A 20,680-nucleotide genomic window follows, 5' to 3' on the forward strand; every position below is an offset into this window, starting at 1 on the left:
GCAGAGAGAGAGGGAGACACAGAATCCAAAACAGGCTTCAGGCTCCAAGCTGTCAGCACAGAGCCCCATACTGGGCTCGAATGACCTGAGCTGAAGTTGGACGCTCAACCGACTGAGCCACCCAGGCGGCACCCCTTAAAATATAATTCTTAAATAAGAAACAGTGAACCCTATTAACATAACAGGTGACCAGAGCCTAGGGGAGAGACGGATGATAAGGAATCTTTATGAAAGCTCATGGTGGAGGTTAGGAAGTGTGAGATCTGAAGTCTAATTAGGGTTATTCTTTTTTCCTTTTCTGCATTGTCATTCCTTTGTATCTTCCTCAAATCTTCAGTTAGTAAATAGAAGCCCAGAGCTAGCTATAGTTCAGAGAATGAAGGGAATGTAAATCCATGCATGGGATGACACAAACTGGATCAAAATGACATCAGCATTGATGACATTGAAGAACAGGCAGAAATGACTGGTCCTGAAGCCTAAATAGTGGTATGAAACAAGAGATCAGCCACAACCAGTAGTCTCTAAACACTTTCATTTAGTCACCCTTCCGTTATTCTGTCCCCCCTCTGAATAGCACATCATTCTCTCCTAAGAAAGCCAACTAAAGTTTACAAATTGCTAGTCTGTCTGCCCCCTAAGCATTTTCCAAAGAAGGGCCAATCTGCAATATGGTCATTCCACTTTCTGGGCAGCTGCACAATGACCAAGTCTAAATCCAACAAAGTCAGGAAACCATGAATCAGTGAAACGACTCTGGTGCCATTTTTTAAAATCTTACTTTGTATAAACTGGGTTCTAGCCAGCTTCTCACTGATCATGATGATGAAAGAAAGTAATGCAAAGGAGTGACAAACAGTGTGTGTGTGTGTGTGTGTGTGTGTGTGTGTGTGTGTGTGTATATACACAAACAGTATATATATGATATACATATATGACTGTTCTGGAAAGAAATTCCCAAGAACTCCATCTTGGGAATAAATATATTTGATGTAAATCAGGATGTGAACGTGTTATACAAAACCTCTATTGTGGTTTGTCAATCAAATATTTCATGACCTCCTTGAGTATGCTGACAGCTTGTGGTCTTAGACAAATGTTGGCTCAGTATATCCTAACAGCTTTGCATATTGGAGAAATTTAAAATATTTTATTCCCAATGTAGTTTCAGAAAATACACCATTCCAAGAAGTCACTTAGGTCTTAGGTCTTTTTGTTGTTGTTGTCATTAGTTACTTAGTTAGTTAGTTAGTTAGTTAGTTAGTTAGATATAGGATCTTGGAAGGATATAGAACTTGTGGTTCTCTCAAATTTCTTGAGGGATATTCACAGAAAATAATTACTTCCTACTATCATTACTAAGAAAGCTAAAAGATTCAAGAAGACAGAGAGAAGTAGAATGACAATGAAATAAAGGAGCCATTTCTTTTTGTGATGTGGTGTGCTATAAAATGCTCACTGCTGCCTCTTTCTGAACTGTAAGGGGAAAATGAATCTCTATTTTACAATTAAAAGTAAACATAAGATTAAAAAAATTAAAAGATTAAAATAGAAAAACAATAATATTTTAAAATCTAAATAAAAAGTAACAAGTAATGTAGGATTTTAAGGCAGTGTTTAAAAAGATAAAGCAATCAAACAAAAGAATAAAACCAAGTAACTTAATGTCTTAAAATTTTTTTTAATTCTAAAGAAAACATAAGCTAAATTACTTAAATTTAAATAAAAAATTCTGGGAATAATATGTCAGGTTAAGAAAAAAAGAGATGTAATATTAAACATTAAAATCTAATATTAATATTTAAAGTGTGAAATTTAGATAAGAAGAAATAAAATGATAAAAGTAAATGTTTTTAAAGCTTAACATTCCCATAACAGAGGAATGAAATATAAATCCCAGATAAGGATCAAATGTAAAAACCATCTAAAGGTATATCCACCATTCCATAATAACAGATTCCTCCTGGATCAGCAACATATCATGGATAGAGAGTCAGTGGTACAAAGGAAAAGATACAGTTCTACCTTTATCCGTGGTTATTTACTTTTAATTTTCAAACAGCTTCAAAAGTCAGTTATTTAACTCCAAGTCTAAAGCAGTTAGATCCCATATATCATAAGGTGTTTGGAAAAAAAGACTGTCAAAGTAGATATGTTGAAATTAAAAATATTAATAATTTAATGCCTCATAGGTGGAGATGAACAAAAAGTTAAAAAAACAATTATTATACTAGAACCAAAAGGTTTAATATTATACAGCTACCCAGACAGAGGATAATCAGCATTACATATTTAAATAGATTCCAAGTAAATCAGATTCTTTTAGTAATTACAGTATTGTAAATTCATAATTTTAGCTGAGTTTAAAAATCTGATGCCAGTTTTAATTGTGCCTTGTAGGGATACAGGAGTACTGATGCAAAGGGGCACTTGTACCCCAATGTTTATAGCAGCACTTTCAACAACAGCCAAATTATGGACAGAGCCTAAATGTCCATCAACTGATGAATGGATAAAGAAATTGTGGTTTATATACACAATGGAGTACTACGTGACAATGAGAAAGAATGAAATATGGTCCCTTGTAGCAACATGGATGGAACTGGAGAGTGTGATGCTAAGTGAAATAAGCCATACAGAGAAAGACAGATACCATATGTTTTCACTCTTATGTGGATCCTGAGAAACTTAACAGAAACCCATGGGGGAGGGGAAGAAAAAAAAAAAAGAGGTTAGAGTGGGAGAGAGCCAAAGCATAAGAGACTCTTAAAAACTGAGAACAAACTGAGGGTTGATGGGGGGTGGACGGAGGGGAGGGTGGGTGATGGGTATTGAAGAGGGCATCTTTTGGAATGAGCACTGGGTGTTGTATGGAAACCAATTTGACAATAAATTTCATTAAAAAATTAAAAAAAAATAAAATAAAATAAATTTTGCCTTGTAAAGAAAGTAAGAAAATATGAAATTGGTTTTGAAAATAATCTTATCAAAAAACATTTTATTTTTTTAATATGAAATTTATTGTTGGAGTACTGATGCATAGGGGCACTTGTACCCCAATGTTTATAGCAGCACTTTCAACAATAGCTAAATTATGGAAAGAGCCTAAATGTCCACCAACAGATGAATGGATAAAGAAATTGTGGTTTAGGGGCGCCTGGGTGGCTCAGTCGGTTAAGCGACCGACTTCGGCTCAGGTCATGATCTCGCGGTCTGTGGGTTCAAGCCCCGCATCGGGCTCTGTGCTGACAGCTCAGAACCTGGAGTCTGTTTCAGATTCTATGTCTCCCTCTTCCTCTGACCCTCCCCTGTTCATGCTCTGTCTCTCCTTGTCTCAAAAATAAATAAATGTTAAAAAAAAAAAGAAATTGTGGTTTATATAACAATGTAATACTGCGTGGCAATGAGAAAGAATGAAATATGGCCTTTTGCAGCAGCATGGATGGAACTGGAGAGTGTTACGCTAAGTGAAATAAGTAATACAGAGAAAGATAGATACCATATGTTTTCAAAAAACATTTTAAAGGTTTTAATACAAGTGTAACATTCTCCTGTCTGGAAATCTCTCTCACTATTACACTACCCCTCTACTTGCCCTCTTAATCAAGCTCTTCAACAATAAAAACAATCGCTGACTCCTAAAACATAGGCATTTATTTACTTATTTTCATTATACACTGCACCAAAAAATATTAGAGCTTGAGAGATTTGAGAGATGAATTTGACACAGCAGTAAGAACCTATCTGTTTAGCCCTTTAGTTTGTCTAATTGATTTCCACAATGTGATTACAAAAATTATGTGTCCCTTTCCCATTTACTTGTTAAACATACTTCTTCTCAGTAAGTGTTTTACTGCCTCCTTAACATCTTTGTTCCTAAGACTGTATATTAAAGGATTCATCATAGGAGTTACAATCCCATAGAACAGGGATATAAGTTTGTCAGTAGCATCCAAGTCCTCTGAATTAAGTGTCTCTTTAGACTTGGGCTTCATGTACATAAAGAGAATGGTTCCATAGAATATTATCACCACAGTCAGATGGGCTGAGCACGTGGAGAAAACTTTGCTTCTCCCCTCAGAAGAGCGAATTTTGAGGATGCTGACAATGATTAATGTGTAAGAGATAATGATTAATAACAGTGGTGTCAATATAAACAGTGTTGTGGCCACGAGCATGATGAACTCGTTGCCTGAGATGTCAGCACAGGCCAGTTTCATGATAGCCAGAATTTCACAGGAGAGATGATTGATGACATTATTCCCACAGAAAGGCAACTGTACTACAAATGCGGTTTGTACTGCAGAGTTGATGACTCCTATGATCCAGGACCCAGCTGCCATGGGCACATAGGAATCCTTGCTCATGATGACAGGATATCTTAGAGGGTTGCAGATAGCCACATACCGGTCAAAGGCCATCATGCCCAGGAGCACACACTCTGTTGTCCCCATGGCCAAGCCGAGGAACATCTGTATTGCACAGCCAGAGAAGGATATGGTCTTTCTTTCTGAGAGGAAGCTCACCAGAATGGAGGGAATGGAGGTAGTGGTGTAGCAGATGTCCAAGAAGGAGAGGTTCCCCAGGAAGAAGTACATAGGGGTGTGAAGGTGGGAGTCCCAGATGCTGATTAAAATAAGGGTGCCATTGCCCAGAAGGATGACAACATACATTATTAAGATTAGTGCAAAAAAGAGTAGCTCAAGCCTTGGGTAATCAGAAAGCCCCTTTAGAAAGAATTCCACCAGAATGGTTTGATTTTCCCATTCCATTCTACTGTTTCTCTTTTACCTGTAAGACATTAAAATTTGTTAAAACAAAATGTGTATCTTATTATGATTACTTTCAAATGTGTACCGATTTACAAGTACCCCTCTTCTCAGAGGGGAAAAATTTTTTTAAGGAAAAGACTAAAGAAAAAAAGAAGTAAACCATGTGAACCAAAGCATGGCAAGTTATGAAGAAAGAGGGGGAAGGGAAGAGGAAACTAACATGTTTTATGTTACATGAAATATGTCATATAATTTACTTAATTTCATCACAGTGCTAAGTGACAGAGATATTATTATCCACAATTTAGATAAAGTGTAAATATTAAGTGAACTTGACCAAAGGTAAATATATATCAGAGCTAAGTAAGATTCAAACCTAAGTCTTCTTTCCTGAAGCCTGGGATTTTTGTTGTATTTATCATCACATATGTAAACTTGAGGTTATAATAAAAACTTAGCATTGTATTTCATGTGTAACTGAACAATAAACCATTTTTATTGGCTACACACCACCACACAATAAATCAATGATCTTGTCACTCCTTGAAATTATAATGTTATGTTTACTATCTGTTTTAACCATAGCATGTAAACTTTATAAAGATAGATACTTTTCTTATTTACTTCCACAGTCCAGTATCTATAGTGAAGTGGACACAGAGATAGATGTTCAAAAATATTTGTTTAGTTAAGGAATAAAATGAAAGACAAAATATTTCTCACTCTGTGTCAATCCTCTACTAATTGCTTGCTTTATGCATTACCTAATTCAGTCTGAATAACAACCCTATTAGTCAGTTACTGTTACTAGCATCATCATCTTTATTTATAAACAGAGGAGGAAAATAAAGCACAGAAAAATTAAGTAATTTGCTTAAGATCAAAGTCATGTAGCTAAAAAAATGGTAGAACGAAGAGTTAATCCCAAGCCATATGGTTGCAGAGTATAAATTCTTAATTATTCAATTTCTAGAGAACTTGGCTTATAGACTAGAATACTAATTGACAATACTAATGTTTCAAGAGAACTATCAGACCAAAACAGGGATTATTCAGAAAGAAGCAATATTTCAAAATGGAGATTTGAGAGTTCATTTGATACTTTATGTTTCACTACAAATGTGTTGTCATACAACATTTAACCCTTCCAATCTGTGATTTCCCTTGTGAGAAATTCTTTCTCCTTTCTCCTTTTTCCTTACTATTCTTACGTAATATTTTTTCTTATTCATCTCACAAGGCATTTTCCTATAATACAGGTATTCTCAAAAAAGCTGGGGGGTGGGGGCTTTTGGATAGATTTATCCTTCTCACTTTTTTTCCCCTGTTTTATTAACTTAAGTTTTGTTTGTAAATATTTTAAACTTACTTGGAATTTTCTATTTCCAGGATATAAGAACTAAATTCATTGAAGTTTCCTCTTTCTTCTCTATTGCTACCTCTAATTAATGTCCTTAAAATACTTTCATGAGATTGTTCATGAGATGTTCTCTTCATTGGCTTCTAGGTAATTTTTCCCTTTCCTTCTTTAAACCAAGAGTTACCCAAATGTGTGTTTCTTGCATAACTAGTCATTAGATATTTGTGTTTGACTTTGTTATTTATTTCCAACTTTATTTAATTATGAAAAGAGAACATGACCTATGGAGACTTGGGCAGCCAATTACTTGATCCATGTTGTAAATTGTATGAATTCTCTTGGAGAAAGACATATGGTTTTATATGGATACACAATACATGCATACATCTATACATATAATCAAGTTTACTTAATATATTATTCAAATATTTCAAATAATTATTTTCTGACATCTATATTTAATAAATTCTATTCAAAAATTTTAAGTACATGTATTTTAAGTATATGTATCCTATATATGTAGGATTTTTATATGTTTAGCTTCTGTATTGGTTATGGCTGATAATCTTTACAAATTGTGAATGTTATTAATTGACCGTTCTCATGTTTTGTGCTTTAAATTCCACTTTTAGCATATTGCTATTACACTCCTGCTTTCTTTTAGTTTGCTTTTGCCTGCTCTTTGTGCATTCCTTTATTTTCAATTCTTCCATTTCGTTTTGTTAAGTACACTACTTATAAGTAACGCATATCTGGGTTTAAATTTTAATCTCTTTTTATAGTGTCTTTTATGAGAATATCAAGTCCAATCACTTTAAAATATAAATATTAATGTATTTTATTTTTTTCTTTCCATATACTTTATTTTTGTTACTTACTTATTTTGCATTTTTGCATTTTCTTTTTTTCCCACTTCCTTATTTTGCTGGCTAGTTGTCATTCACTATTTATCTTCATTAACTTGAACACTCTACTCAATTTTACCAATCCATAAGTGGATATGTTCTCAAGTCTTTTGCCCATCTAACGTTATGAATTACTTTGCTCTGAGGCTAGGGTCCATCTTCTCATTTTCAGGCCATAATTAGTCTCCTTGGGATCACCCAAAACCCAACTTGATTTTCCTATTCTAAACTCCTCTTTGCCCTAGCTTTTAAAATTATTTAATTTTTTAGAAGATTTCCATCTTATAGAATTTGTCATACTTTTCTGGGTTAGGTCTCAAACCACTTGAGACCCCCAAGGGTATTATGCACACAGGGGTCCTTTGAATAGTGAAGATTATATGCACACCTGTAAAAAAATCATCTGTCAAAGTCATTGTTCCATTAGCTATCCCCATGCTACATGATATTCTAACAAACACTTTCCATACCACTGTCAAGCACACAGACTTTGGAGGCAAACTTAGGTCAAACACTATCTCTGCCTCTTAACTAGATGGCCTGGGCAGGTTTTTGATCATCACCATCCCTCACTACAGGATGAAGATAAAAACACCTATATCATATTATTTGTTGATATGACTACATGAGCTGGTGCATATAACCAATTAGCACAACAGTGGTTCCCATTGTCAGTGGTTTCCTTCATGCTTCTCCGTTCATTTCTTCCTTCTGTTAGAGTCATCTGCATCTCTTTATCTCTTTATCATTTCTTTATCAAGTACATGTAGCTTAAAAGCAAATCAGATCACACACAATGTTCTGACAAATGGTATTATTTCATCCTACATACAGATCCTAATACACTTTATCACAGTCAGCCCAATCTTCTGGACACCAGAAAACTAGGTGCCAAAATGGCAAAAATCATCTCAAGTTCTGCCTTATATCAAATTCAATTCCCTCTATAAAAAGATAGGGTTGTAGTAAGGTACCAGTGTGTTCCTTGTCTTAAAACACATGACTAACTTTTTTGACTAAGACTATTTTAACATTTTTAGCAAGCCTCTTGACATAAAAAGGAAAAGGAAAAGGAAAAGCTACTCACTTTTACAATTATAACCTAATGATCGAAAAGCAGATGTTCAAAATAGTCCCCAATACTGCATGCAAACATACTAGAATAATGCCCAAGCAGGTGTCTTTCTGGCTATGCATTGCTTTGGTAAATTTTCTTTTTCAGTTCACAAAATGATAATGTTCAGTTTCTTTAAAAAAATCCAAATTGGTCATAGGATCCTCTTCGTATGTTATCTCTGTATAAAGAGGCCCTGGAACACAGTTCACCTGGTTCTTAAGTGACTGAACCAAATGGAACTGAGCTGTTGCTAGAGGACCAGCGATGACTTGTTTCCCAAAGAACACATAGTCTACTGTACACCCTATAGTAAGCCTCAATTCGCTCAAGTAAATAACAGTGTCCAAATACTATGTAACACACTAAAAAGCTGAACGTTAATAAAAAGTAACTCATCCTGCTGGGCAAATTCCTTCCAGTTGGTTGTGCAGTGGTCTCTGCATACAGAACTGCTCTTTTGGTCTCATAGCTCTTTTCTCCCCACCACATCGCAGTCACTAGACCCTTAAATTCCCTTTCTAACACTCAATCTCTCAATGAGAAAAACATCTCATGTTCAAAATTGACACTTTTAAACCATCAGTCCAACTCCTACTTATCGATGATAAGTTTGTTTCCTGTCTTTGCAGTAACTTACCTTCAAACCAGAGACTGCCTGTCTCTCTAGGTTGCAGCAACAGATGATTTTGTCCTGCTTTTCTACTTGCAGCCAATCTTCATGACTCCACATTAGTAGCTGAGCCTCCAAAGACGCAGCTACTAGTGAGTAATCATTTGGCCATAGAAACTCACTGAGTGTTTGACATTTATAGACACGTGACTGTTACAGGTGTGAATACAAAGATAAATTCTGCTAGTTCAGACAAAGCACCATTAGATTCCTCTAGTTCGAAATAGGAAGGAAATTGATACTTAACCATACATTTTAGGAATGGGGCAATTTCCCCATAAAGCCCAGGCTAAAACACTGCCCCATTGTGGACCCACAAATATCTAAAGAATCTGCTCCATGCTTTAGGACACAATTTAAGTGTTCTTAAAGACCTCTCTAAACCTCTATGGACAACTTTAAATTGCCTCATAAATGAAATATGTATAAAACATGAGACTTCAGAAATAAAGCCCTAAAGACCTAATTACAAGAGGCCCATTACTCTGTTTCACACAAAAATCATAAAGAGGCTCATGTACAGTCATCAAAATTTCCCCAACTGAATTCTCTCTCAATCTTTCAATCTCTTTTTCTCTCTCTCACACACATACAAACATACACACATGAAACCATTTGGGAAGTATAGATTATTAACCATACAATTTTATGTTTACTTTATGATTTAGTTTATAATAAAAGTTGACTTTCTGAATGAACATATTACATTGTAAATATTCAAAAAGTAATACACAGGTTTTGTATACAGGAAATTTTTTTTGGAAGTAGGAAGAAGGTAAAAAGAAGGTTAGACAAGGAAAGAAAAGATATATTCAGGTAATATATAAAGGCTTAAAAAACAAAGCTGAAAATAAATTATAATTAAACAACCTAGTGATAACCATAGTTCAGAAAGGAGCCTGATCTTCATTATAAAACAATAAAATAACTCAAGACAAAATCATTTCCTCCTGTGAGGAGCCAATGAGGCACCTTAAGGCTGGATACTTTCGAATGATCTTTTTCCTTTTTATTTTTTAATTTATTTTTAACAAAATAAGTTCAAATTCCTATGTTAAGGTAGAATTCTAGAAGTGAACTGATGGGTCAAAATCAATGAGTATTTTTATGAAGCTAAAAGATAATATTAATTTATGCTCCCACTATTAATACAGCGATTTTCTCTTATTCTTATCATCACTGGATGTTGTCAATAGTTTAGAGGTTTTTTCATCATCTAAATGGCTTAAAATAGTATCTCATCATGGCTTTAAATGGAATCTTTAACTACTAGAAATATTTAACTTTTGTGTGTGTGTCTTAAATAGGTGCATTTTCTTTTATATGTGTTAAGTACTCATAGCTTCTACCCTTATTTCTATTGGTGTTTTATATTTTCTAATAACCTCTGTTTACATGGCATTTGTTGCATACCTACTCAATGAAGTTGGTTGTAAGAATCTCTGTGAATATAAAAATGTTCAAGGTGCAGTCTCTACCTGTCCTACAGGTAATGAGAAAATATCCATGTAATCAGATGATTTCAATAAGAGGGGGTAATGCTGCAATTAAAATGATAGTTAGGCGTGCCTCAGTGGCTCAGTCAGTTAAGTGTCCAACTCTTGATTTGTACTCAAGTCATGCATGATCTCACAGTCATGAGCCCCAGGGGCTGAGCCCCAGGTAGGGCTTTGCACTGGGAGCGGGGCCTGCTTGAGATTCTCTATCTCTCTCTCCCTTCACTCCTTCCCTACTCTTTCCCTCAAAATAAATATTAATTAATTAATTAATTAAAATGATTGTTTAGTGTGCTATGGAGGTGTAAGTGACAAGTAACTCAGGATCAAGTCATACTTGCCAGGAGAGGTGATACATGAACTGATTCTTAATTTGTGAGTGAGATTTTGAGAGGTAAAAAATACGAGGAAGGACATCCGGGAAGAAGAAACAATAACACCACGGTATAAGACAAGAAATGCATGATGAAGGCAGGAAAATAAAAATAACACAGCATCATAAGAATATAAATAGAGAGGCATATGGGGGCTGGTGGAAGATGAAACCAAACAGACCAAAGCAAAGAGAACCTCATATACCATATGTAGCAATCAGGGATTTAGTTACAAATGGTAGAATACACACTGGATGGAAAGAAATTATTTCATTTACTATTATTAAATAATAGTATGGGAGTGTTTCCATACAGTAATTTCTTCACAGAATTGTTAGGAAATTTATGTTTTCCAAGTCACAAAATTCTGATTAACTGAGAATTGGAAAAATGGGAATATCTTTCAAAATAAATTTCCTAAATGGAAAACCCTGCAGAAGCTCAAGTATTAAGGAAAGAATTATCAGTATTATAGTGATAAGGTATGTAACCAGCAAATGTGAGCATATGGGTACATCAAGAAAGGTGACTGACCTTTCTTTTCTTCAGAAATTTATTCTACAACCCTAAGAAGGGAAAAACCATCTTCCTCTTCTCGTATGAGGACAAAATGCATATTAAAATTTCTACTTTCAGGCACCTGGGTGGCTCAGTCAGTTAAGCCTCTGACTTCGGCTCAGGTCATGATCTCACGGTCAGTGAGTTCGAGTCCCACATCAGGTTCTGTGCTGACAGCTCAGAGCCTGGAGCCTGCTTCAGATTCTGTGTCTCCCTCTCTCTGCCCCTCCCCTGTTTGCACTCTCTCTCTCTCAAAAATAAAATAAAAACATAAAAAAAATTGTTTTAATTAAAAAAAGTTTCTACTTTCGGGGCACCTGGGTGGCTCAGTTGGTTGAGCATCCAATTCAACTCACGTCATGATCCCACAGTTCATGAATTTGAGCCTTACACCGGGCACACTGCTGTCAGCACAGAGCCCACTTCAAATCCTCTGTCCCCTTCTCTCTCTCTGCTCCTCCCCCACTTGTGCTCATTCTTTCTCTCTCTCAAAATTTAATAAAATATTTGAAAAAAATAAAATAAAATGTCTGCTTCTTTAATTAAGTTTCTATCAAACATTTGTAAGTCTAATATAAGACTAGGCCCTAGGTTAGTCATCCTCCAGAGCTTGTGGAAACAGCTGGATTTAAGCTTTGAGAAAAAAACGAAAGTAGAGTTGGATATCGAACACGGCCTGTGAGGCAAACACAAAATCTTTAACTCTAAAGGTTTTCCACCTACCTGGAATTCTTCAGGAAATAAAAGTCCTTTGAGTCTGTGTATGGAAACTAATAAGTTTTTAAGTTTGTTTGTTTATTTATTTTGAGAGAGAGAGAGAGTACCCAAGCTGGGGAGGGGCAGAGAGAGAGGGAGAGAGAGAATTGCAAGCACACTTTGTGCTGTCAGCACACAGCCCATTGCAGGGCTCCAGCTCAGGAAGTAGGAGAGGAGACCTGAGCTGAAATCAAGAGTCTGATGCTTAACCAAGTGAGCCACCCAAACACCCCACTAATAGGTTTTTACAGCCTATTTCACTAGGGTGTGATTCTAATACATCAATAGTCTCAACCTTTGCTATCAGATTTAATCTGTGAATATCTATGATGGAAGCTAAAGGGACTTAAATAGAGTTCATGACTGTTTGATATTCCTGCCATTAAAATTAAAAACTGAACTTGGAAAAGTGACATTAATACACCCCAAAATACCACAAGCATTTAACTCTTATTTGCCTATGTAAAATATGTTAATCCCCAACATCCTCTAACTTTACTGTTCCATCAATATAAAATTTATCCAGCCTAATGGATTTCCTAGAATGTGGCTTACTCGTGAACATACTTTCTCATTCCTGTTGGCTTGTAAATTAGAAATGTTCTTCAGATAGAGTAAAAATTTGAGGAGGAAGCCAAGCAAAATCAAGATAATATCATATCCTGTGTGACATCCCCCCAAATCTACTTAGATCACTAAGGTGATAAAGCTATTAGTAACAGAGACAAGACATCAATGCAGGTCCACACTAAAAATCAAGAACTTAGATATTCTTCTAAGTTTTGGAAAAGCATTGGAATGATCTCAGGGTATCAAAGAAATCAGCTTTCTTCTAAATGGGCATGGATATGATGCCATCTCACCCAACACTTGTCCACATTACTTTCTAGACCAGTGGACTGATTTTCCAACCCAGTTTTAATTTTGCAAAATTTTCTTTATGCTAGAGCTAACATGTAAGCTGAAACAAAAAAAGAAGATAAAATAAGGACTTTCTGATTGATTGCATAGGCTCCATCCTTAAGGCATTTACCCGTTTCCCTCAATAGTCCCAAATGCTCGCATGCTTAGTTCCACAGGAAACATTCTAAATACTGAACAAGAAAATAGTATCCAAAAGTCTTCGGAGGATTTTGAGATTAATGTGAAACTATGTCACAAGGCTCTCCACTGGAGAACGTGGGTGCAGTTTGGGGGATTTTCTGTTTTGTTTTTCTCACAACAGAGAACTTACTTATTTTGAAAGATTTGATGAAATAATGTGTATGAAATAGGACTATGTATAAAGGTGAACATAAAAAGACATATAATACCCAATTCCAATATTGAGGTATGTACAGAACACAAAATATATTGTTAAATACTTGAAAGCCATCTCCTAGAGTTAGAGTAATAAGTGATGTCTTTATTTTCTTCATCCTATGTCCTGTATCTTGCAAATTCTCTATAGTGAGCATGACATAATATTGAAATGCTGTATGTCATCATAAAAATTGTTGAGTAATATGTGAAAGTTCAAAACAAGAAAAAGTAACCAAAATTCCAACATAATTCTAAACCTTTAACAATGCCCAATGTATTCACAATTCAATCATCTTTTCCATTCACTAAAGAATGCTAAAGAAACTTCTGTTAAATAGATGTTTCACTGTCTCCTTTACATCCTTGTTTCTGAGACTGTAGATTAAAGGATTCATCATGGGAGTCATCACTCCATAGAACATGGATATCAATTTGTCAGTGGCATCCAAGTCCTCTGAATTAAGTGTCTCTTTAGACTTGGGCTTCATGTACATGAAGAGAATGGTTCCATAGAATATTATCACCACAATCAGGTGGGCTGAGCAGGTGGAGAAAGCTTTGCTTCTCCCCTCAGAAGTACGGATCTTCAGGATGCTAGAGATGATTAATGAGTAAGATATGACAATCAAAAGCAGGGGCATCAGTGTGAACAATGTCGTGGCCACAACCATGATGAACTCGTTGCCTGAGATGTCAGCACAGGCCAGTTTCATGACAGCCAGAATTTCACAAGAGAAATGATTGATGTTATTCCTACAGAAGTTCAATTGTATCACAAATGCAGTTTGCACTGCAGAGTTGATAACCCCAGCAAACCAGGACCCAGCTGCCATGGACACATAGGAATCCTTGCTCATGATGACAGGGTATCTTAGAGGGTTGCAGATAGCCACATACCGGTCAAAGGCCATCATGCCCAGGAGCACACACTCTGTTGTCCCCATGGCCAAGCCGAGGAACATCTGTATTGCACAGCCAGAGAAGGATATGGTCTTTCTTTCTGAGAGGAAGCTCACCAGTGTGGAGGGAATGGAGGTAGTGGTGTAGCAGATGTCCAAGAAGGAGAGGTTCCCCAGGAAGAAGTACATAGGGGTGTGAAGGTGGGGGTCCCAGATGCTGATTAAAATAAGGGTGCCATTGCCCAGAAGGATGACAACATACATTATTAAGATCAGTGCAAAAAAGAGTAGCTCAAGCCTTGGGTAGCCAGAAAGTCCCTTTAAAAAGAATTCCACCAGAATGGTTTGATTTTCCCATTCCATTGTACTTTTTCTTACCTGTAAGAATTCAAAGAATTTTTTTAACATAATGATTTATTTATTATGGTAAGTCCAAGTTCACCAATGCACATATATAAAAATTTGCCATGAACCCAATGAGAAGAAGGAAGAAAGAAAACAGAGAAGGGGAAGAAGGGAGAAAAGGTAAAGAAGTGAAATAAACAACATCAGAAGAGAAGTATGAAGGAGAATCTGTTGTATCGACCACTCTGGGCCAGGAATTTGTGAGGTTTATTCACACATTACCTCACTGAAACTCCACAATATGACCATTTCAGAAATAAGAAATTTAAGTTAACCAAACAGAATTTAAGCCTAAAGTCATATAATTAATATGTACCAAATCCTAGGCCCAAATTCAACTCTGCTTGTGGTCCCTAATTATCTGAAATATTTTATGAACTCTAAAAGCAGTATGGAATGCATTATATCAGAGATTTGATTAGTTAACTTGCAAAGGCAGTCTAGCTCCTTGTCGGGAATATTTAATAATAACCCACTTCATACCAAAACATTGAATGAAGTGTGCTAATGTGATGGGACAAAAGTCAACAATAAACCCAATCAGTGTTTCTTGACTGCCTGATTGCCCAAAAAACAAGTACAACTCATGCAAAACCCAATTATCTGAAGTCTTCTTGTTCCAATGCAAATATCTTTTTTTATGGGAGATAGAACAAAATTTTAGTAATTATCAATAGTAAAATATATAGTAAAAGTGATTTTCTCTCTTTTAGTGTATAGTTCTATGAATTTTAAAATATGTATGGATTCATGTAACTATCCCTATAATAAGAACACAGAACTTGTCTTTCACCCTAAAAATTCCCTTGTGTCCCTTTTTAGTCACCCCTTTTACCACTCATATCCTGCAAAGATTAATATGCTTTTCATCCTATAGTTTTATCTCTTCCAGAAAGTCATACAAAAAAGGAATCATAAGAGCCATTGGTCTCTGGCTTCTTTCTCTTAGCATAAAGCCTCTGAGCTTGAAGCTTCATCCAACTTGTTATTTCTGAGTATTCCATGGTATGGATACACTAGAGTTTGTTTAATTATATGCTGAAAGACATTTGAGTTGTTTCCAGTTCTTGACAATTATGAATAGAGCTGTTAAAAAAATTATACCCAGATTTTTATGTGAACATAAGTTTTCATTTTCCTAGGGTAAATATCAGATTGGCATAGTGGATAATGAATCATGCATTTTTAAGTTTATAAGAAACTGCCAGCTCTCCAGAGTAGCTGTATCATTTTTGCATTCCCACCAGAAATGTATGTGAGTTATAGTTGCTTCTCATCCTCATCAACACTTAGTAGTGTGTGTGTGTGTGTGTGTGTGTGTGTGTGTGTGTGTTGTTTTACACATTCTAATAGGTATGTAGTGATATTTCATCATGCTTTTAATTTGCATTCCCTAATGACTAATATTTGGGGGTTTTTTTGGCCATCCTTACATTCTCTTTAGTAAAGTGTCATTCACATCTTTTGCCCATTTTTAATTGGATTGTTCATTTTCACATTATTGAGTTTTGAGAGTTCTTTGTACACTTTGGCTACAAATAATTTATTGGATAGATGACTTGCATATATTGTCAACAAGTCTGTGACTTGTCTTCTCATTTTATTAATGCAAAAAACTCTTCATTGCCACCTTAACCAGGTGATTTCTCAGGGAAATATTCCCTGCCATTCAGCCAGGGATCAGACACAGTCTTTGTATCCAAAGAGCTGGTGTCATAAAGTCTCAGGCTATTTCCTTTCATTTTTCTTCATAAATAGCACCCCCCCCACACACACACACACAAATTTTCTTTTTCATGGAAACAGAATCCATTGAAAAGGCTCTAATTCACTCAAACAAAAAGTACCTAACATGTAGAACATTGCTCCTTATTCAGGAATCTTGGCATGAGTTTTGGGTCTGAATCCTCTGAATCTATTTCAACTGGCATCTAATTACATGTATTTGCTTTTGGTCATCATTGGGGTACGACTTTCTTCCTATTTTTGCCCTGTCCTCAATCAACTTCATCTTTTATGGATTCTTTTATACCTGAAAGATGCATGTGTCTTTTATTTAGTCCCAGATTCACCTTTTTATTGCTAGCCAGCAAAATCCCAATTCCTTGGTAAATGATTACTAAGAAGCAATTTCACTCTGAAAGGTCACTTTGTCTATTGAAATAAACATGTCTTTTTTTAATGAAACTGAGATTTTTACTGACATGCAGATGTGCATTAGAGTTAGTGTTTCTACAAAAAAGTTCCATGAACAATAGAAAACTTCCAATATGAAGTCACAGGATGTTAAAAATATTACAACACAAGAAAAACAACTACACCCTCGAAGCCCCAACCACAGAACAGAGTAAGCAGCTACCAAGTTTGAAGGGAAACATGCTCTGAGATGGCATTCACCATAGACAGGAAGGGGCTCAAAACACCACCTAAGAAGAGGGTGAGGGACAAGGCTGTGCTGCAGAAATACCTACAGGGAATCCGTCTACGGCTTCCCCAGATTTGCCTCTTCCCAACCCTACCCTACTTTGGTAAAAGCTGTAGATTCAGTCCACATTACTCCACTCAGTCCTCACTGAAAAGTTCTTGTCAGTGCCCTGGATCAGTAAGAGGCCTGAGTCTTTGTGCAGAACACATAGACAGAGATTTTATATGTTTTCTGTATGCATTAAGCCTGTCTATGGCCAGCAATGACCTCAGGGCTAGCATCCCACATCTATGTCCCTTCTGCTTACAAGGTCAGTTACTAGCTATCTGACCTTGGGCAATTAACTTCTGTGTCTCGATATCCTCACCTTTAATTAATAGTCTCATTGTGGTGTTCTTGGGAGAATAAATAAAATAGCGCATATAAGGCACCTCGCATATAGTAAACACTATTTTGGTTTTCTTCATATTTCTTGACTTACTCTTTTTTCCAATTCTTTTACATGCCAATCCCAAGTTTCATGCTCCTACAAGAGTCACTTCAAATTTTTATCAATGAGACCTATTCAGGTATCTGGTCTCTCAACCTAACAACATACTAATTTTCATCACATACATGAAAATTTTCATGACATGGATGCATGTTACACCAATCTCTAGTCACTTTGTAACAGAGTGTTATGCCACTATAGCAAAGGCCAGCACCATTTAGAACCAGACACTCAGGTTGACATTTTTAAAGAAAGCCTATTTTAGTTCATTCATATGAAAGTTAAATGTGTGTGTGTGTGTGTGTGTGTGTGTGTGTGTGTGTCAAGTATCATGTATAAAGTTACCATAGGAATATACCATCAACAATAACAAAAACTTACAACTATTTAAAACGATTCCCAAGATATTCATATAAACATAACAATGAAATTCAAAATGCTTTCCCCTTAGCTAAGGGCTCATTGCTCCTTTTCATTTACTTTTTACACAAATTTAATATGTATTTAGAACGAATAATAAGATTTTCCAAATAACACCTCCAGTGAGAGACTTCAGGAAAGGAATTGTCAGTCTTTTCATGATTAGCACCGGATAAACATTTGCTAAACAGAATCAAATTGGTGCTATGAGAAAAAAAGGAAAACTGTTACATAATCAGAACTTCGGTGACACAAGCTTAGTTTATATTCTATATCAAGAATGCAAATCTGCTTCCTGTTGTATAGTACCTCACTGGACCAGTGGGAAATGATACCATTAGACAGGTAAGCACTACTAAAACCATGAACCCAGAAACTATATTCTGGCTAAATGAATTTTTATTCCCAGTAAGATAAATTCTACATCTAAATATCCATCTTTTTTATGGATATTCAAATTGTTATTTGAACATGTGTTTTAATTTTGTCTCCATTTTTCCATTATATCAAAGAAAATCCTCTTGGAACTTTTTCATTCCTATTCTGTAAAGACTCTTTATAGTAAGAAATATTCTGTCCCCCAAACACATGGCTTATTTCAACTCAGTTCATTCGACAGACATCCCCTTAGATTTGTGTTATTAGTATGTTTTCAGCAATTACCTCTAAATGGAAGATTGATTCACCTCCTAGGTTGCAATGCACAGCAGATTATTTTGCTTGATCTTCTATTTGCAGCCAATTGTACAAAATTTTCCATGAGGTTGATGAATATCTGAAGGTATCACCACTGAGGAACCATAATGTCACAGGCCTTGTGGTCTGGAAAACATTGATGGCAAAGGTACTATTTCAAATGGTTGTAAAAACTTCTATACATTACAGCCAAATATGATTGATTACAAAGGGAATGTATTTTGGATGTGCTAGTTCAAAAGTAAGATAAAAATAAATATTTGAGACATGGAAGATTTCATTTGCCCTTCAAGCCAAGGTGAAAACACTGCCCTAAGATGAAGACTCAGGAAATTATCTAAAGAATTTTCTCCAGGCTCAGGAAGGCAACTTAAATATTTCTTGCTCTAAGGGACTTATACACTTTTCTAAGCCATAGCTTTAAATTGCTTCAGGGGAAAGACATTCAAAACTTTTGAAAACTTCAAGAATAATCCCCTAAAGGCTTAATTATATTACATTTATACTGTATTACAAATAGCCAATCCAGAGTCTTGAGGATGTGTCTTATCCCATTCTTTTTATCATATACTGCTGAAATGCTTAATCCAAATATACCCCAGGGTTCTTGTCCATACCGCTGTTCAACCTACCATATCTTACTGATAATATAGTAGAAAGACCTCTTGGTAATGTATAGCTACATTACCTCTTGGTTATTAACAGTAAGAGTAAAAACTTATAAATTTCTAGGCACTGTTAAAAGAATTGTGTATGTATTAATTCGCATTTATTAAATCAGTGAGAGAAGAGAAAAAGTGTTTATTGTACAAAATAATCTAAAACTTACTGAAGCTGAAAATCAGAATTTACTCATACATATGTGAATATGAATGGCATTTTGAAATTCACAAGAAATGCAGAAATTCTGCAAGCATACAATGAAACCTGGAAGCCATCAAGCTATTCAGGTTTCTTATTGTAAGTCTACCAACTAATTTATAACTTAATCCCACTCTGTACTGTAACCATCTCCAAAGAATTCGCCTAAATATATATATACCTATCCCCCACGCTAATTGGCATAAAATCACCACCTATCTAAATTAAACAATTAGGAGGTAATGGTGAAAATATGTATAGAATCCCAGGTACTCTCAGCCATCTTCTACTTCTGAGGACAGTGCTCTCCTTTCCTTGAACGGCTTCACCAAAAAAATGAATACAATTTGTTCACCACAAAACCACTAGCCCAGGTAAAACAGACTTTGACTACAGGTGTAATGACAGGGGGGGAAATCACAGAACTGAACATTAAATGAATTAAAACAGTACCCAACATCATTGCTTCCAAAGTTCACTGAGCTGACTACACGAAATTGCTTCCTGGACTTATCTTCTTAGGTCCTGGTCTACCACCATGTGAGTAAGCTTCTTTCCTAAGAGCAGAGCTCTTGACCCATTATTTTTCCTTTCTTCTCCTCAAATCATAATGGATCCTCAAAATCCCATATCCAACATTACTTAATTGAAGTATCCAAGTAAGTCATCTCAGAACAATGTTTCAAGCAAAGAGAATTGTTCTTTTACATTTTGTAACAGAAAAGGGTTAGTTACTATTTTTTTAACCTATCTCATTAAAGCTAGGACATGGGAACTAGCCAAAATGATGAAATGGAAGAATTCTCCTCAAAAGAAATTCCAGGAAGAAATGAAAGCTAAAGAATTGATCAAAACAGATATAAATAATATAACTGAACAATAATTTAGAATAATAGTCATAAGATTATTTGCTGGGCTTGAAAAAAGCACAGAAGACAGCTGAGAATCTACTGCTCCAGAGATCAAGGAACTAAAAAATAGTCATGATGAAATTTAAAAATGTTGTAAATGAGGCACAAAATAAACTACAGTCAGTGAGAGCGAGGATTGAAGAGGCAGAGGGGTGAATAAGTGAAATAGAAGATAAAATTATGGAAAAAGATGAAGCTAATAAAAAGAGAGAGAAAAAAATTTTGGACCACAAGGGAGAATTAAAGAACTAAGTGATTCAATG

General features: G+C 35.5%; 2 protein-coding genes across 2 annotated transcripts; both read right to left on the reverse strand.

Annotated features, from left to right (window-relative positions):
- Positions 1-3,752: 3,752 nt before the first annotated feature.
- LOC102959059 (olfactory receptor 13C2-like) lies at positions 3,753-18,681 on the reverse strand. Its single transcript, XM_007094256.2, has 2 exons — positions 18,613-18,681; positions 3,753-4,791 (listed from the first exon to the last, which is right to left on the reverse strand). Exon 2 carries the CDS (start codon positions 4,770-4,772, stop codon positions 3,816-3,818), a length of 957 nt encoding a protein of 318 aa, XP_007094318.1. The 5' UTR covers positions 4,773-4,791; positions 18,613-18,681; the 3' UTR covers positions 3,753-3,815.
- On the reverse strand, positions 13,427-18,694 carry LOC102951819 (olfactory receptor 13C9). The gene is made up of 2 exons (XM_007094474.2): positions 18,613-18,694; positions 13,427-14,587 (listed from the first exon to the last, which is right to left on the reverse strand). Exon 2 carries the CDS (start codon positions 14,570-14,572, stop codon positions 13,616-13,618), a length of 957 nt encoding a protein of 318 aa, XP_007094536.1. The 5' UTR covers positions 14,573-14,587; positions 18,613-18,694; the 3' UTR covers positions 13,427-13,615.
- Between the last annotated feature and the right edge of the window lie 1,986 nt (positions 18,695-20,680).

This window comes from Panthera tigris, chromosome D4 (assembly GCF_018350195.1).
Source record: "Panthera tigris isolate Pti1 chromosome D4, P.tigris_Pti1_mat1.1, whole genome shotgun sequence".
Taxonomy (NCBI): domain Eukaryota; kingdom Metazoa; phylum Chordata; class Mammalia; order Carnivora; family Felidae; genus Panthera; species Panthera tigris.